The sequence below is a fragment of the Perissodus microlepis genome, chromosome 22, assembly GCF_051167445.1.
Source record: "Perissodus microlepis isolate ML-2025 ecotype Zambia chromosome 22, ASM5116744v1, whole genome shotgun sequence".
NCBI classification, from domain to species: domain Eukaryota; kingdom Metazoa; phylum Chordata; class Actinopteri; order Cichliformes; family Cichlidae; genus Perissodus; species Perissodus microlepis.
Genome location: NC_140481.1, coordinates 24,152,055 through 24,172,176, shown reverse-complemented (window position 1 = coordinate 24,172,176; position 20,122 = coordinate 24,152,055). Strand labels below are relative to the sequence as shown.

Genomic DNA, 20,122 nt, shown 5'->3' with positions numbered 1-20,122 from the left:
TTTATGTCTATATCTTCTTAAATTATATATATATGTATATATATATATATATATATATATATATATATATATATATATATATATATATATATAATTATGCTTATATACTAGTTCCAGCCGCACCATATAACTCATATAAGATATGATATTGAAATTTTGCATAAAGTATAGATTTTTATGTCTGTAAGCCAATCAATATCTCAACCTCCCATTCAGCTTTTGATATAGCTGCAATTGCCATTTATCCATTTTAACAATAAAGATCCATTTTCTTTATGTCTTAAAACAACCTGTCCTTCACCCCGTACCCTTTCATCCACCTTTCCTGTTTTCATGCTATTACCTCTTGGTCTGACCTGCTCCCTCCCCCCTCAAGTCATGTTTCATCATCTTGTCCTCATCAACCCCATCTCCATGTCTCATTCCTTGCACCCTTCACCTCTCCTTCACCACATACCCTTCTTTGTATTGCATTCCATGTTTTTGTAACCTATCCCAGATTGTTGGCTAGGAGTAGGTCTCTCACAACACAGGATGCATGCCTTGTACTGCTCTGCTGATGAAAAAGTTGTGAAGTGTTTGTATAACTGCAAGCTTAAAGGATGAGAATACATATATCTTGGTCTATAACTGGTTAATGACATCTGTTGCCTCGTTGGACAATTCCTCTTTGATCTGGAATAAAGAATAAATCCAGTCTTTGTTTGACATAGTATTTAAAGTTAATTTTCTAAGGAAGACTTTTCCTCTGGGACGTCTGTGTCATAGTATGTTTGAGGGTTTTCTGTAAATGTAACCACTTCCAACCTTTGTCTATTAGTATCCAAAGCTATATATGAAAGCGCCTCTTCACCCAAACCATTTTCTTTGCCTCTTAACATTTATCCCTTTTTTATCTCCCATCCATCTTTCAAAAAAACCCATCACCCCATTTTGCCATCTCTTTGCTTAACCTTTTGCATTCTCTCCATATTCTTCCACCTTTTCTCCTGACATTACAGATCCATTTTCTGCTATACTTCCATTATCTACATTTCCGCTGGACCCCCCCTTCTTTTTCTACCCCCTCCTTTTTGATGCCTCAACACCCTCTTCCATTCCCATCTCTCTGTCTTCTTAACTTGACCACTCATCACTCTTCTTTCTAGCCACCGCCTCCTCGCATTTTCCTTACTCTTTATCCTTTCATCTGTTCCATCCATGCGTGTTATCATCCCATTTTTCTTCTCTCTGTCAAACCAAAATCTCATCCCTCTATCCTCGAGCGACACTCTATATCCTCATCCCTGTTCGCCACACATTATTTGTTCATTCCTCACCTTTTACTTTTTCTGACCCTTTCTCTGCCCTTCTCCCGTACTGATTCTTCTTCACTATGAGGCCAAACAGAGCCGTACAGGTTGGCCCTATTGATTTCTGCATGGAAAACAGCCTGTTGATTATAGCTTAGTAATTAGATGGAGGAATAATAGGGTATATATCCTGAAAGTATTCAGAACATAAATCCATAGGGTCTCTAAGTTAGTGCATGTGTGTTTATATATGTATTCACATTGACTTGTGCGTTAGTGCGTACACACATGAATGAAAGTGTGTGGTCATGCTAGCTTTAATGGTAAGTGCAGTGGAGGGGTTTAATTATAATATTGATTGCTGAGCTCACTGATCCTGTGTGATAATATTCATAGCAGCCTAATGACCACATTAATTACACTATAGATTCTGTAATTATGATAATCCCCAGATTCTACTAATCCACCACACTGTACATTTAGAGAAAGAGTTTGATGAATCTAGCCTCATAAGAGTAAGAGAAAAAATTATGATTTTCAAAGATGAAGTGTTTGATATGTGCGCATTATTACGCCAGTGATTAAAGAACAACTGATTTTATTCTTCTCCCTTTTTAATGCTAGTGTAGTATCACGACCCTAATGTGTTTACCACACTGAGAATCAGAGACTGTGCACCTCATAGTTGCTTTTAGAATTCTTTTTGAAAAAGTTGAAGGAGCACAGAGCTTTAATTATAAGATTAAGCTTCATCTGTTACTTCATGACTCAACTGACTGCCATTGTTAATGGTGACGATTGAGTTTTTTTCCATTAGAGCACACTGCTGCATTTCCCTTGGCAGCTATGGAGATGAAAAGTAGAACTTTAGAAATAGTTAATTAAAATTAGTCTCTAAATTCTTGTAAGTTTTGGCAGAGGAGAACTTCTGCTGACAGCTCCAGTTGTAACACAATAACTATTTGGAGAAAAAAAAAACTGGAGACGAGATGCATACCATTTGTCATCAGATGTTTCAGCAAATAAATCAGCAAAATCGTTGTTTGAGAATAACTGCAAAATGATGTTGCTGCATAATAATTATTTCTGATTTTGAAGACTGCACAATTTCAATTTTCTCTGAAAACTTAAAAAACTAAACTTGCTGTTTACCATAAATGTGCAGTGTTATGCAAAAGTCTTGAGCTACTCCTCATTTCTTTATATTTTGCTAGTTAAAATATGAAATGGGTGCAGTGATTTATTGAAGTTTATTGATTGATTGATTGATTGAATAGAAACAGAGTATATCTGGCAAAAACAGAGTTCTAATGAGCTTTGAAGTTAATAGTTGGTATCACTACCTTTATTCTTCAACATGCCAAGATGATCCCACACTGCTTCAACAATGTTGAGGTTAGTGTTTCAGAGTGGCCAGTCCACGACTTTCAGTGTTCCAGTGTGTGTTTCTATATGTCAGCCTTTTTGTCCTGTTTCCCTTCTTTAAGAATTGGTTCTTGACATCCACATTTCCACTTATAACAATCCCGATGAGGCTTTAGTGAACACTAGACAGATCAACTAAAGAGCCTGATGCAACTCTCAGGTTGCGTGTCAGGTCTCTGCTGGATTTTTTTCCTATTTCTTGGGGACATGGCTTTTAGATCTAATGTGGATAGGTCTGTCACTTTTTTGTCCTCCATTTGTCCAGTTTTCTCACATTTTTCAAGAATGCGCTATATAGCATGCTGAGATATGTCAAGTTTTCAACTAAAAGTGCTTTGGGAATCACCTTGTTGGTGCAAAAATACTCTCATGCCTGTCAGACTATGTTATCTCTGGCATAGATGTCCCTGATCTCATTTGATGAGATTAACTGAGAGGGGGTAGGATATAAAGATAACACATGTAGTTTAATGACAATGGTTTAAGGGGAAATGCAAGATTTTCTGTATTGTATCATATTTTTGGAGGAATAGAGATTGAGTTGAATAGTGATGTGGATGGGCTATAGGGAAAAGGGAGTTAGAAGGTTGGGACAGGTTGAGAGTAAAAGAGTGGGAAAGAGTTGTGGAGGTGAAGTTTTAACAAGAGGCACTCGCAATGTAAGATGGAAAGAAAAGAGAAACCTTAAGAGAGTGAGGGACTGCAAGGCTAAGAAAGCATGAAAGTGGACAGAGATGTGAGAAAGAGGCCCAGCTGTGTCTGCATCTACTGTGTGTGTGCGAGTGTGTGTGTGTGTTCATAATGTGAATGTTTTCTGGGCTTATGTAACCCTGGGCACCACGTGTGTTTGGAAGCGGGACGCAGCTGTGGTGTGTGACGTGCTTGATGGCACGCACGGTGCAGCAAACCTTCACTTATTCATTACACGCACATGCACACACATACAAGGATGTATGTAAAATTCATGACCTTTAATGGACCTGTGCTTTCAGTGAGAAGAGGATATGAACCAAAAGACACTGAATGCTGACTTAGTGATAGGATGGAGTCCTCTGGTCTGGCTTTTTACAGCCTTCTACTGGATCGTATATTTTATTTTTTAGCTGTTGCGGGGGTTCATTTAGAAGTGGTTTAGCTTTAAATGACATGTTTACGCAGTTTTTTGTTACCTCTGTCGTGTACTGTATAATGCTGAACTTTTGACACACACAGCCTTTCAATAGGCAGCTCACATCACTGCCCCTCATATCAAATCAGACTTGTGTTCCGGGAGAGATAAAACACTTTCCATGGCAAGCCATCTTTATTTACTAAGAGTAAATGGAGGGTCTGTTTCACACAGCAGATGACACCAGTACATAATGGAAAAAAACGCTAATCTTTCAGACAAAAGGGAATGTTATTCTATTCTTTTTTTAATCAAATCCTGAGCCTTACCCCAAACATTTTCCTTCCTATATGAGCAATAATCCCTCCTCCGTCTCAGTCCAATACATCTTCTTAAAATATATTTTCAAACTGTCAAAGTATAATAATAATGCTACATACACTATTATTTCACAACAAGTCCCTCAGATTTTCCCTCACCTGTTTATGTAAAATGGTTCATGTCACATTATTAAAATCAAATCACCTGCTTGTTAACATTTTTTTAAAATTTAAAATTATTGTTCAAAAAATTATTTAATATGAAGGCAATAGGCAGAGTGTTACAGGCATAGCCCTAAAGAATGTAGCCTCATGGGCAATGTAGCCCAGTTGTAAGTAAGCTATTAAGACTCGACTGTACACTCAAAGTTCAATTGGAGCAGCCTTTCAACGCCTCTCTCTGTCTCTCGCTAGCAAAGTTGACCCAGACAACAAAGTAAAGCTAGTTTTCAGCTACGAGCCCGTATTAGCCAGAGGTCCCTTTACTACGGTTCGGAGCCGCGGACCTGTTTTATATACGCGCAAAATAGTTTTCTATACGAGATCGCTGCAAAAAGTGCAGCCTTACCTAATGTCCACCCTACTGTTACTCATTTTATATTAAGACTTAAAAATCTAGTTGGTATGGCGCGTATCTTTCAGTAATGGCAATACATCACACAGCAATAGTACATTCATGTAGTTGTAAAAAGCTTGATAATATATTAAGTAATCCAAAGTATTCAGAATACGTTACTCTCATTGAGTAACGTAACGGAATACGTTACAAAATACATTTTGGGGCATGTATTCTGTAATCTGTAGTGGAATACATTTTAAAAGGAACCTTCCAACACTGGCGCTTGATTATGATGATATTGTTTGTATAAATGCTTCTATACCCACCATAAAGCCTCTGGACTGTTGTACATCAAATTGCATGACAGTTCATTCAAATTGAGTATGCATTGTATTTTCTTACAAACTGCTCATGAGCAACCTGGGATAAATAATAAATCTAAATAATTATCTTTTTTTTTTTTTTCTTTCATAGGTCCCCCATCCCCTCCCAGAGACTTGACCTATACTCTGAAGCAGTCCACGCTGATCTTGGACTGGGCTGCTCCGTCCGACACAGGGGGCAGGGTGGATTTGACCTACAGTGTGGGATGCCGGAAGTGCATCGGGAGGCAGTGTGAGCCATGTGGGGCTAGCGTTGGATTTGTGCCTCAGCAGGTTGGCCTGACAGAAAGAACTGTGACTCTGGTCAATCTTCTTCCCAACACCAATTACACATTTACTGTAGAAGCCTTGAATGGAGTGTCAGAGCTGCTGCCAAACAAGAGGTTCTACACACAAGTCAACGTGTCAACAAGCCTGCCTGGTAAGTTCCATTTCAACCTTCAAAAACAAACACAAACATGTAAATGGAAAACATTTAAATTGCACTTAAACGTGGCACACTCTGAAACCAAAAAACAAACGACAAAGAATGCACTTTTTAAAAGATATTGCATTTGTACTAAGTAGGGACCAACAAGGAAATGTCTGACATCAGGCAACATTATGTGTGAAAAATAGATGAACTTTAAATAAACTTGCACTACACGCGTTTCCAGTTTTGAATACTTTTTAACTCCACTTGATTTTGACTGAATTTTTAGTGGTTTTACAAAAACTTTTATGTCATCATTTCATCTGGTCAGACAAATTCTACTGTTTTATTCATATTTTCGACATAAGAAAATCCTCTAAAAAATCATTTTGACCCCTATTTGAAAAGTTTGAATGTTTTGTTTGGAAATAACGCATGCATTTTTTATGATATCGCCACAATCCGCTTTTATTTCTGCACACAACAAAAAAAGACATACACACAGATCATATTTATGTGCACTTTGTACTCTGTAAAACCCACTGTGACCTTTGCCTACAGCAAAATGCAGATTTACTGACATGGCATTCAGAAGCAATGTGTATTCTGTAGTGATTTGAATTTCTGTGTATTCTTTGAAAAAAGCACAAACTTCAATCATACACCCTTATACTGACAACATGTCTGTTGCTGCAGACAGGGCAGAAATTCTCATTGGTAGGGGAGATCTAATTTTCATCAGCAGAAGTTTTCAGCAGGCCATTAGCCAGAGGCTTGAAAAGCACTTTACCAAGTAGCCTTGTCACCCAGCACCGCAATAGCACTCACTATTTGGAGGAGCTCAAGTGTGAAAAGACCAAAACACACGCATACACACACTAAAGATGTCCAAGCCTACTTTCTGGCTTGAATGCTGACAAACATTCTTTTGTAAACAAACGTACACATGACTGTGCATGTTATACCGCCGCACATATCTTTGAAAATGTTTGACATCTTTGTTTGCGAAAGCTGAAGGAAATATGAATGATGAACATAATGATGCAAATGAAACATAGGTGGAAGATGGAATGAAAGGTGCTGTACAATAAAGTATCTGATGGAGAAACAATGAGAGTGAGAATGGCAGAATGTGCTTCTGCCATTAATTGGAAATTAGCTTAGAGAAATGGGCTGAATAATGAATGCTGTGCAGCATCTGTGAAGGCTGCAGGACTCGCTATGAATTTCCAGGTATTAAGTTCAGGACATATACTATAAGACTTTATCGTGGGAAAGTGGGTTAAACTTTTGAATAGTTGTTATATTGAAAGTGTGGTTTTTGACTGAGGCATGCATCTAAGAATAAAAAAGAGAGCACATTTAACTTCCTAAGACCCAAACTCTTCCATGGCCTGCATTTTTAATTTCTGTTTGATATTTGGGCATTTTGGGACCTGATGAATGTAAAAACAATGAATTTTTGTTTTTTTTTTTACCTGATTTTTGTTTCTGAGAAAAATGAGATCCACATATGAGGACATTTGTTAAAAATTTCGATAGAACAGTGGCAGTGTGATGTCCTCGTAAGTGGATATCAGGCCCTTGTAGCGCAAAATTTAGTATTTTGGTCTAGACAACCCAAAATGTGATGTCCACATATGTGGATACCAGGTCCTAGGAGCTTAAGGAGATTTATGTTTCTCAGGATCTTCTTTTTCGGACCAGCTTAAACTTGTATATAACACGAGAGATGGGCTGAAGCACAGTTATGTGTATGAGAACAAAGCACTGACATCACTTACTTGATTTGGGAGCTTGGGAAAAATTTGTATTTAGTGAAGGTTGTAGTTAATTCTTCTTCATTAAAGAGCTTGCATTCTACTGTTTTCTCATTTTCACTTTATAGTTGAGCAATGCTTCAGCATTAAGGGTCAGACAGGCTCAGACTCATTCAGAAAACAAATCTAGCAGACACAGAACAATCTAGACATCACATTTTAGGTTCCCTATAAATCTAAATCCATTGTTCAGTCTGTGTTTACCTGATTTCTCCATCCATGAAGTTGTTACTCTGCACTTGGAGCCAGTTATCTTGGCAGAAGAGTGGACATTGTAGTCCTAATGTTCCACTCCTGGAAACAGTTTTCTCGGGGCCTGACAGGTTTTCAGGGCCTCCCCAACCCGGACGAGATTCTATATAATCGCACCTTCGTGTATTGGGATTAGCTTAGATCAGTGTTTACCAGCCGTTGGAGCCACAAAACATATTTCACATTAGAAAAATCACATGGCACACCACCAAACAAAAATGTCACAAAAAGCATATTGATAATTGTTCCCTGCGCACCAGGCATAGTGGAGTTGATTTGGTTTGTCCCAACCACTACTCATGCTAGGGCCTTAATCTGGGTCGGAATTTTCTCTAGGACCCAGGTCCGATTGACTACTTTTTCTTTTCAAATATTTATCTATTGCTATTACGCGCTGCGTCGTCTCACAGCATGACTATTATGTCATTTCTTCTTCGTCTTCTTCTATTTTACTGGCAGTTGGCAACCAATTTCATTAGAGCAGGTAGTTGTACTGCCCTCTAGTGGAAGAGAATGTAATTGTTCTGCACCTTACTCACACCAGTCGCTTAGAGCAGCGGTCCCCAACCTTTTTTGCGCCACGGACCGGTTTATGCCCGACAATATTTTCACGGACCGGCCTTTAAGGTGTCGCGGATAAATACAACAATATAAAACTAGTACCGGTACCGAAAAAAAGATTTATTCGTAACACACGTGAAAAGACCCAGGAAAACAGAGTTAACGATAAAAATGATAACAAAATAACGCTAAAACCGATAAAAACCCTGAAAACCATACATTTCACACCTGAGCCTCAACTCTCGCAACTAGGTGGTACTTGAGCAATTACTCTTATGTCAATGCAGTGGTCAGGTGTGCAGTGGAAGATTATCTGATTTTATTTTTTTTGTATTTATACGCGACACATCAAAGGCCGGTCCGTCAAATTACTGTTGGACATAAACCTGTCCGTGGTGCAAAAAAGGTTGGGTTGCTCTAAGCCAGCGGTCCCCAACTCCCGGGCCTCGGACCGGTACCGGTCCGTGAGTCGTTTGGTTTGGTGAGCATTTTTTTCCTCATTGTCACATTTCTTTAAACCTTTCTCACTTTTATCTCCTCTGTCTGTCTGTCTTGTCAGCAGTTACCATGGCACTGATTTCTGGTTATTACGGGGTATTAAGGTATGAGTTGTGCGGCTAACCGTGTCGTCCAGGAGGATTGGACAAGGGTTAGGAGAGAGTGTTTTGCAGGGGTTTTAGAAGACTTTCTGTGACAGGGAGGATTTCGGCTGACATTTAGTGTGTGGTGTTTAATACTGTCTGTATGTGTGGTGTGAGACAGACAGACCTTTGAAAGAGAAAAAAAAAGTGTGTGAAATGTGCCACAGAATAATTCCTGCATTTTCTTGGAGAGCTACCCTCCGTTGAAAGTCCTCTGGGAGAGGTTTACCTCAAGGTCAATAAAGGATCTGCTCAGTTTTATCAGATAGAAGCGGAAGTGATCATTAAAATGACGCAATATTAAAACTTGACATACAAAGCCTGCAAACAAATTCGATAATGGTTCACTTGGTCTTATTGTCGCTGCATGATAAGTCCGGTTTTCATTTTGTTGTTCATCTGATTTTTATGTATCTGCGGGATATCGTCTGAAGTTCTGTAAAGCCAGGTCAGGTCCAGAATTGCAAAAAGCATTTCTGTACGGACCTTAGCTTTGTGTCCGCACCTGTGTGTGCACCTCCCCACCGAGACTTTACATATCAAAACTCGCTGACCTTTATAAATACTGCAGTAGGGATTTGGAACAAAGCTAGCACATATCAGCAGACTCACACTCTGGCCTTTTTTTTTCTCTCTAGCCACCTCATCATCTCTTTATTACTTTGTTCTTTTTCTTAACCTCCTCCCTTCCTTTGTAAACCGATCTCATCTTTTTTTACCCTCTATTTCCTCCCTCATTTCCCTCCCCACATCCTTCCCTGCTCTCCCCATAAGCTCACTATTCTTAGATGGTAATTTCTCTCCTACTCACTGCCACTCTTTCCGCTATCTTCTCCTTTTTCATCACCTGTCCTGACATGATCACCACTGCCCTCTTTTCCCCCATCTCTCTGCTTCTCTCTCTTAGGACTATTTTCTCCCACCTTTTCTGATTGCGCCATATTTGTTTTTCGGTGCAGAGTAAGCTTGTTAGCAGTGGGTGGCATTTTTTGACTGGCAGCTGAGGGTGGAGAAAGCCTGACAACTTAAGGGCACAATCTGAACCGAGCTGCTGAGAGAAAGTGCTGCTGGATACTATACCATGATAACCCGCCGCCCCAGCCGCACATGCAAGATACACCAGGGACAATTTTCATCTATAAAATGCAAACACAAGCTTCTCTCTCCCTCGGCCGCTTTCATTGGAAAATCAGAATCTTATGCAAATCATTAAAAAACAGCAGTTTAGACACTGTCGGTCTTTAAACCTTACAAAAAGCGACATACAAATTGAATTCTTTGAAAATATGCAGTTGAACTGGATGCTTGCACATGCACATCCTCCCATGCAGATGGGGTTTTATCAGGACTCTCCAGGCCACCAGGGGGAAAGGGGAGTTTTGCATGGCGTGTCAAGGATGGATAATGGGGAAAAGGAAGAGTAGGGGATAGAAACTGGAGGCGATGGGACATGAGCTGGGTAAACGGGAGATCAATTTTCCCTAAGGCTCATGGGGCGCCATATCGAGGTGGATTAGGGGTGCATATATAAGCGAAAGAGTGCACCAGACCATGTGTCTACGGCCATACTTTGCTGTGCTTGCATGACATAATTTCTGTACATTGGTCCATGCTTCATTTCTTTTCTTAAGAAAAGATGATATCTTGCTTCAGAATTGTTCAGTATATGTGTGTGTGTGTGTGTGTGTGTGTGTTTCTGTGTATGTGTGATCCAACTGGTCTCTGGATGAATGTCTTGGCCCCCAGTGATACATCCAAAGCCCTTTAGCTAAGGCAGGGAAGAAGACAGGGATGCAGGGTAGCTGTAGAGATGGGGTGGAGGTGCGGGTCAGGGAGGAAGGATTGGCATTTCAATATCCTGAGAGGATTACTGGCCGTGCTTTGAGATGGCTGGTCCCCGCAGAGATACATAGACCTTAGAGATGGATGCATAAAGGGAGGAGAGGAGAGGGGAATGAATATAGAAGTACAGGGATAGAGAAGAGAGCGGTGTGGCATTGTGAGGAGAACGCCTGGATGTGGAGAAAAGGGAGCAGGGGTGAAGAGCAAAAGCAAGAAGACTTAAAACAAGAAACAACGATCTGAAACCATATTTTTAAAGACGTGCATATCAAAACTGCTTAATACATTTTTAAAGTTGTGTGTGGACAAACGTTAGGGTGAGATGGTTTTGAGATAAAAGTTAGGAAGCATAAAGCATGAAAGATGACTTAAAGCAAGTAAAGTAGCACAGGGTGCATAGCAGAAGAATAAAATGTTTGAAACTGAAGGCAACACAAACTGAAAAAAGTGTGATGGAGACCTTGCAATACTTATGAAAGAAGTTCAAATTTGCTGCAATTCCTACACAAAATATCCATAATATATGTATATAAGAAAAACTGATAAAATCATAATATGAGAAAAGGGAGCCCAACCAAATATTGCTTATGGGGGTACAAGCCAAATATACAGGAGACATAACTTATTACAAAATGACTATTAAATATTAAAATGAAAAGTCACTTAAATGTTCAGATAAATTAAATAAAGTAATGTCATATTTTTCCTTTAAAATTAAAAGGGTTGTAGAAGGAAATAGAAAAATGTTTTTAAATGAAGTACAAGAAGGTTACATGCAGTACTTGGGTAATGTACTTATTCACATTGCCTACTATGGCAGAAAGATAAAAAAAATGAATGGAAGCTAATTGAAGGTGGGGTTGTCTCTGATTCTCTGGATCAAATAGGTTCCTCAAAAAACTATGGTACACATGTTTGCGTTTTAAGATTTGAACTAAAGTTTAAGTCTGAATTAACTTGGGATCAGACTTTTCTTGCATTATAATTGGGGGGGGAGGTTTGAATATTGCTTCCCCCCCATTCACTCAGTGAACGAAAGAGACACTTCAAATACCAAGGTATGAAACATTGTTTCTTTGTCATTTAGTTTCCAATTGCCGTTTTTATTTTTTTCACTTTCACACTTCTCAGCCTTCTCCCCCCTTCAGCCCTTTGCATGAAGGCATTTGGATCCTTTCTGCCTCCTTAATTAGAAGTGATGGGAAGGTGAGGCTTCAGCAGGCACCAAATGAATAGAGTCATCAAGCTACTTTTCAGGACTATAGCCCAGCCACTTAAGACACTTTGTCACCCTGTGATGGGAATTTTAATTGCCTACCTCTTGGCTTATAATTGGAGTCTATGAAGAGGCACTCTCAGTGTTCAGTGTGTGTACTCTGTATGTGGATTTACAGGCTGTTCCTTGTTGTTCAGGGAATTGTAGAGGAATGGGTAGGAATGAAAGCAAAGCTCGGAGATAGCTGATGACACGAAGACACAGCGTATTCCTCATAATCATATTATCACAAAGCCTATCTTTGATGCACATCTTTTGTCGAAACCCCTGCCGGGAGAGGGTAGGCAGGTGAAAACGCTTAAGGTTGCAAGCAGACTAGAGAGAAAAGTTCAAACTTCCAAAATGCTTTTCATGTCTCACTTTCTCTAATACTCTGTGACGTCTTTATTGTGCCTCTGTGGAGAGCGTGGCGGCGTTTGTGTGTGCGCGCCGTCTGGGTTTCTTGTGGGGTTAGTCGCTGGAGGGGAGGGGAAGGCGGCTGCGTCCTGCTGTGCGAAATAGAGAGAGAGCAAATTGTGTGGAGATGCAGCTGTCTTTCTGAATGACAGTACACTCCTCTCTGATACAGCGGTAGGTGGGTGACAGACAGTTCAGCTCATCAGACCAACATTGCACGCACACAGACACCTCTTTTCTCATTCGCCGTGCATCTTTTTATACAATTTCATGCAGAAAATTCCAGGGGGAGGGGTTACAGTACAGTTTATCCAGCAGAGGTTTAACAATGCGCCAAATGCTTAGTATGTCAATCCATCCCTTAATTTTCAAGACACGGTTTTGTGTTTGTGTGAATTCTTGTTTGGAAGTTGTTGTTTTTTTCATGAAGGGGGATAAACAGGATGAAAGAAGGGGAAAAACTTCCACAGCCATGATCACTTGATCATAATTAAACTATTAACTTAATAAAAGACTACATTTCAAATGGAAGACTGTGGATGTATTTTTGCAGCTTTTGTCATACATCTTAAAAAGAGCTCATGTTTTACTCTTTATTATAGGTTATATTACTCTTTACATTATAGCTGCTGTCTGTCTCACATTCCTCAAGTAATATCAGCTCTTAGTCAAGAGCTGCACTTAAGCACACTTTCAAAATATCCATATTCATTTGTCGATGTAAGTTTGTATCATTCTAGTTTTTTCTCCCCCGCTGTCCAGTTAAAACTGGCTCCCAGATGAACTACAATAGGAAAATGCTGCTTACAACAACCTTCTATAACAACCTGTAGTACATCATCTGTTATTTTTGCATTTAAGAAGATCCAAAAGATCCAAATATCATCACACTCCAAATCAGATCCTGTCATCAAACAAGTTAGACTATGCTCGGATTGCTGTGTCATGCTAAAGGATGGAGGCTGTAAAGATGCAGCGTTTGTGTGTGTATACGCATTGCCCCTTTATTCAAGTCTGCCAAGGCAGATAGAGCTTTATTTACCTTCTTAGCCAACCTCCTGCAGCAGTCTTGGGTCAGCCACTCTATCTGTATGTTTGTGTTTTTGCGAGGGTTTGTGCGCGGCCTGTGTTTTTTATTTGGTGGAGGCTTCGGGCAGAGGCTGTCTGGCTTAACGGACGTGTCATGATCAGACCATGCCTCAGCCTTTAGGCTAAAGCATGCTGGGCCCAGAGAGTGTTCAGAATCAGTCAGTGTGCAGCTGTCAAAAGCAGTTTAAAGAAGTTGGCCCCAGCCTCTCTCCCCCGGTGAGGGCGTCTCATGCCAGATTTGTACACTATGCAAAGGCAATGTAAACAGGTTAAGGGTGTTTTCTTTTCCAGATTTGATCACATGTATGTGCAGGAAAAAAAATTCACCAGTATATTGGTAGCCTATTTTCAGGGCATGGTGTTTTGGCACAGCTGGATTATGTTGATCGAGCCTTTTTGAATATGTCATACAGAAAAGCCTCTGTGTCTCGCTCGCTCTTCTGGTCTGTCTCTCACCCAACCACCTACTGACTGACACATTCAATCAGGCCAGCCCTAAGACTCTCTCCGGTGTTGCGCACACAAATGCTGGTCTCCTACACAGACACAAATTTAGACACAAATCCACACACCTATCCACCAAGGTGTGTGGATTTGTGTCCTTGCAACGTATAATTTAGTAGCTGAGATGAAAATGTGCTTCATCCAGGTGCCTTCCCTGCACCATTCCTCCCACTCACAGCCGGGTTTGTGTGTCTGTGTGTGTGCGTTACACCTAGACAAGACTCATTCCCTCCAAACACCTCTGCTCCTCTTTTCTTCCTGTACAGATATGAATAAAAAACACTGTAGCTAATAGCTGTGTCTGACTGCATCTCCTCACCCTGCTCTGAAGCAGGGTCTTACTATTAATCTTCATCTTTCCTTTTCTCTTGTTCCACACTTGCTCTTCTTCACTCTTATGATGCACTGGGCAGAATAATTGTGTTTGCAATTTGGGATTAGGTGTCCAAGTGGCAAATAAAACAAATTAGGCAGTGATTGGTGAGCCAGGAGACAAGTTGCAGGAGACCAGACATGTAAACATGTTTATTTTTCCTGTAAAGTTGGGCTTTTTAACATACTGGTCTACAGGGACTGATTTGCTTTTGAAGCCAAGCTCAAAAGGCCATTTAAGAAACAGGAGCTTTTGGCACTTGTGTGTTGGCTCCATTTTTCCATCCCAGAGAGTGGCGCTTGCTTCCCAGTCCTCTGCTGTCAGGCTCATTGTTGCACTATCCCTTTAACTCCAGGCAGAAGTAAGTGGTGCTATGCCCAGAGGGATCATCACTGTTGCTTCCTCTTGACCCTTTTACCAAGCGCATGCGTGACAGATACGGCTCTCTCAATCACTCCTGTCTGCAACTTTTACACATTTTCTACCATTGTTCATATCTTTTCATTATAGATTCGCATGCAATCATTCACTATCTTTAATATGCGTTGACACATGGGGTAGCACAAGTTAGTGAGAAGTAGAACAATGAAATCACCTTCTGAAAATGGATGCCATCTCAGCGGAGGCACAAACCTGGAGGGAACAACAGATTCCCCTAAGAACAAAGACGGAGACAAGGCTGTGTTGGGGAAAAGGAGATAAGGAGATGGAGAGACTGCAAGAGAGAATTCCCAGGGAGAGGATCCACAGATGTGAGGAAGAAGTAAAAAGTAAGAATGACTGCGAGATGTTCTGCCCTGTTTGTGCTGTCCCCCCTGGGGAGAGAAGCTCCTCCGCCTGTCTCCTTTGATAACAAAAAGGAGATGCCAGTTGCACCTCAGCTGCCTCCGTACACCTGGATGCAAGAGCCTACAGCAGTGGGTGCCATTTCTTGCCAAAGTCTATTCACACATCTACTTGCCACAGAGAGGACAGAGCTGCCATGTAACCTCCAGAGTCTCTGTAATGAAAGCAGTGGCTATTGAGTGGATCTGAAGATGAACTTATGAGAACCTGGGTTTTTGTTAAAGTCTTTTCAGTTCTTTAACCCCACACAATTCTAAAAGTAAGTTATCGCTTCCTGCACTTCTGTATTTAACTCATCTAAGGAGCAAAATTCTGAAAGATCATTTGATACAACGTATTAAGTCCATCCTAATAAAAAAGATTTACTTGTGGGAATCATTTAACTGTACATACAATGTAAAACACAGCCTCCTAGGACCTGCCGTCCACATATGTGGACATCACATTTTGGGTTGTCTAGACTAAAATACTAAATTTTGCTCTACAAGGGCCTGATATCCACTTACAAGGACATCACACTGCCACTGTTCTATTGAAATTTTAAACAAATGTTCTCATATTTGGATCTCATTTTTATCAGAAACAAAAATCAGGTAAAAAAAATTCTGGTAATTCTTTATTTTTACATTCATCAGGTCCCAATCAGCCCAAATAGCAAAGAGAAATTAAGAATTCATGCAGTGGAAGAGTTCGGGTCTTAGGAGGTTAACTGCTCTGCTGGTATTTGGCAAATCAGAGACCAAACCAAGAAACAAATCTAAGATACCATGTCATGTTCCTGTTTATAGTAGTGTAAACATTCAGTATTTTAAATTCAACAGTTTTTGAATTTAAATAATGATACCAGGGTCAGAACCTCCACTTTACATATATTGATTTAAGAGTTTAGTTTCAGCGCCAACATATTTAACATACATGGACTAACAACTGGAGTCTCTGGTGATCCCAAGATCGATTGACCTTAAGAAGCAATCATAAATAAATAAATATTTGCGAACTACATTTCTTTTAAAATCATCATTAGTTATTTCATTAGTCATCCAAAGAAAGACACACATTATTTTAAAAAAAATTACAATTACTCTAAATATTTTGTAAAATATAAATCGGTTGTGTTCTTGCCAATTGTATGTGATCCACAAGCACAATCCATGTGATTACTTGTCAGCTTATTTGCTGTTCTTTGACTCTGTTATCACTTAGTTTTCAGTTATTTCAAATAAACATTTGTGGTATTTAGAAGATTAAACCAATCAGAGTCCCTTTGAATTAAATACACAGCCTCCTAGGATGTGCCCAAAACATCTCACCTTGAACGCATCCTAGTCACATGCCCAAACCACCTCAGTCGGTTTCTTTTGATGTGGAGTAGTAGTACTTCTACTCTCAGCCCCTCCCAAATGGCTGAGCTTCTCATTCTGTCTTGAAGGCTGAGCCCAGATGCCCTTGAGGGGAATCTAATTTCTGCCACTTGTATCTGCAATCTCATTTCTTTGGTCACTACTCACAGCTCATAACCATAGGTGAGGGTAGGAATGTAGATCAACCTTGTAAACTGACAGCTTCACTTTCACGCCCAGCTCTTTCCTCACCACAGTAGACTGGTACAGTATCCCTGTTATGGTACGTGCTGCACCAATCTGTCTGTCAGTCTCCCGCTCCCCTCTCCTGCTTCCACTTGGGGCAGCAATTCGTTCTTGACCCTGAGTGGACACTCCGTCCTTTTCTAGCTGAGAACTATGGCCTCTGATTTGGAGATGTTAGTTCTCATCCCAACTGCTTCATACACCACCAAACCTGACACTCTCCATTCTCTACCCTAAAGCCATGGACTGTATGACAGATATGTGTCCATAATATTTATACGTAGAATTCTGTCATGCATGCTTGCATGTGGCAGGAAGAGCAAATAGTTGCTACCTTCCAGTCTGAATGTTAGTCAAACCAACATCAACAGGTGGAGTTTTCTAGATTCCCCAAGAGGATCACTGCTGCTCACACTGGGGCTGTATCAGCTCTCCTTTTCATGTGTTGCATGTCCAGGGCATTCACAAGCTCATGATGATCCAGCAACTTTCTAAGAACTTCCAGTATTTAAAGTTCCGTGCTGAGAGTCTTTCTTATTTAAAATGACTGACAGAGAGCCACAACCTGATTTGATATGATAATAAAGTTGTATTAATTGTAGCCTGGTTACTATTTTGTCACAAAATATACCTACTATACTTGTACATGCATCACTTTTATAAAATTCATAGTGTCCCTTTTAGAGTCTACAGACCTATACTTGTGTTAGTGATTGGTATATGTACTGCAAGGCATTCATACAGGACCTTATCAGAAGCCATTCATCTTTGTGATGGGCACCTATGAGCATGTCTGCCGTGCGATTTCTGCTGCAAGATGAGGGACTGGAAATGTCTGGCGTGCACTTCTATTGCATAGCCATCACCTCTTCTATATTGCTTTTGAAAATCATCATGCAGTTGTATATGTTTTTATGTGAGTGTAGTTGTGTAAATGTGTGTCAAAAACACATTTCAAAGAGAAGTCTGCACCGATTCTTTCTTTTAAAACACAAAGCCAAATGCAGTCACTATTCCCTCCCATATGCTCGTGTGTGCTGAGTGTGTGTTGAAGTGGAGAATGGACCGTATTTTCACATCTACTTGCCTTCATAAATGGCTAAATCTTATAAGCCTGTCAGTAGACACTGAAAAGAAAATCTTCTGAGGCTATAGTTTACTATATTGAGTACACAAAATGCTATCTTGTGCATAATAAATGTGCGCACACATTTTGATTCATTCATTTTTCACATTTTGATTAATTTATGCTCTTGTTCTGATTAATTTGTTCCCCTTTTTAATTAATTAGAGCTCATGTTTTGTTTAATCCTTGCAAATGATAAATGCACAGAGAGCCAGCACAACCAGCTTTTTGCCCAGGAGCCAGGTTGCAAGCTGCAGGGGAGCAAGGATGAAAGTCCTCTGAAAATATGATGTGACGCTATGTTGGATTTGTCATGTTTTATATTTTGGGGGTCATGCTAAAATCAGCAGTAAAGTGTGTTACTCATTCCTCTACATGATGCTGAAAGGCAAAAAGCAGCAATTAGTTTTTTCTTATTTCCTATTATTACTCAGTGCTTAGTTTATAAATCAGGATGTCCTGGAACACACTGGTTTTCTTCTCAGTGGGTCAGTTGAGAGAAAAAGTCACTGAACTATTCAGGCCATCTAGATCAAGCACACCGGTAGTGCCGTACCATTTTTCTTTTTTTCACCTTTTCCAAAAAAGCTGGGGCTCTTTTTTTTTTTCTAATCTGATAAACCCATATTTTATTTACAACAGAAAACACGTCAGATGTTTCAACTGAGAAAATGTATCATTCAAAGAAAAATGTTTTCCGTTGGTAAAAGTCTAGACTAGTTTGTGGGAGCATATGTTGTTCTAAAACTTGTACACACCTTTCAGCACTGTCAGCACCTTTCCAGACATCCAAGCGGCCAGTGACACAGATACTAACAAATCCCATACTATCAACGATGCAGGCTTTTGAACTGTGTGCCGATACCAAGCTGAATGTTATTCTTTAGTCCAGAAGATGCACAAATTTCAATTTAATTCACCGCAGAACACTTTTGCCTCAGTATATTGTCAATGAGCTTTGGTCCAGAGTAGAAGGTGGTGTGTCTGGATCATATTTACATGTGGTGTCTTCTTCTTTGCATGATTCAACCTGCATTTGTGTGATAGCAGGGTGAACTGTGTTCACAGACAATTATTTCTTGTTCCTGAGCCTCTGAACAGATTCATGTCCGTTTTTAATACATACTATGTACTGTAGATCATTACATTTCAAAGGTCTTGAAAATTCTACATTGCGGTACATTATTCTGAAATTATTCCACAACTTGTAGACACAGTTTGTTGCAAATTAGTGAATCTCTGCCCATCTTAACTTCTGAGAAACTCTGCCTGTCGCTTGTTACTGACCTGTTGCCAATTAACACATTTAATTGCAAAATTCGACTCCAGCTCTTTCTGTTTAGTACCACTGAATTTTTGAAGCCCACATCCCAACTTTTTTTGAGCCGTCTTGCTGCCATCAAAAATACTAAAACAAGCAAAAATGTCTTGGTTTAAACCTTTGATATGTTTTCAGTCTTCTAATGTGAATATAATATGGGTTTGTGAGATTTCCAAATCATTACATTCTGTTTTACATTTTACAGAGCGTCCTAACGTTTTTTTGTATTTATGGTTGTTGTAAAAATATAACCTCAAAATGTGTAAATCTGCTGAAAGTAGAGATGAACCCTACTATGTTCTCAAAGGAACATTTGGTAGATAACAGGGCAGAAAAAAAGTAATAGTACAGTCTGCACACCTATGTGCTAAAGCACTTCAAATACGGGCGAATTTGAATTTGATGCTAGTTTGTCTGGCGAACAAGTTACAGCGCTTCTTTGCTGAGGTGGAAGCACCACTTTAACCTTTGTATTACTTTTGCATTGTAGTGCACACTTGTTTATTGTGTGTCAGATTGAGCTGTGATGTGATCCACGGTTTGGAGGAAGGGAATAGTCTTATGCATAATTCAGCATAGAAGGAAGGAAAGAATAGCAAACAATAGCCTCCAGAGCAGGCTGACACTGTGTTCTTGCTTTAGTATGTTAAGCTACCTTTCTTCTTGTATTTGAGTGTCAGAGGCTTTGAGAAAGTAGGGACTGTCTGTTCAAGCATTCACTCAAAATAGTTGAGCTCTAATAAGATTAGGATTACGTATTTTAGATTCCTATACATTTTCCATCTATATAGGATGCATGTTTTTAACAGAGGAAATAAATAATAGAGAAAATTCGTGTGAACCATTTGTATCAAAAATGAAGTAATCGTGTTCATTAGCTCAGCAGTTTTTAAACACATAAACATAGAAGGTAATTATTTTCTGTAATTTAAACACATTAAGCTTAATGCTTTTTTTAATGGTAAAAATTTAATTTTGACCTAAATACCT

The 20,122-nt window shown here is 39.7% G+C and overlaps 1 protein-coding gene across 3 annotated transcripts in view; it reads left to right on the top strand.

Annotated features, from left to right (window-relative positions):
* Positions 1 to 20,122, top strand: part of epha10 (EPH receptor A10) — a 166,779-nt gene that overhangs the window by 110,601 nt on the left and 36,056 nt on the right. For all 3 annotated transcript variants that reach the window (XM_084919679.1, XM_084919678.1, XM_084919680.1), the window contains exon 5: positions 5,179 to 5,508. In XM_084919679.1, the coding sequence (XP_084775805.1) occupies positions 5,179 to 5,508 (330 nt within the window). The remainder of the gene's footprint in view (positions 1 to 5,178; positions 5,509 to 20,122) is intronic.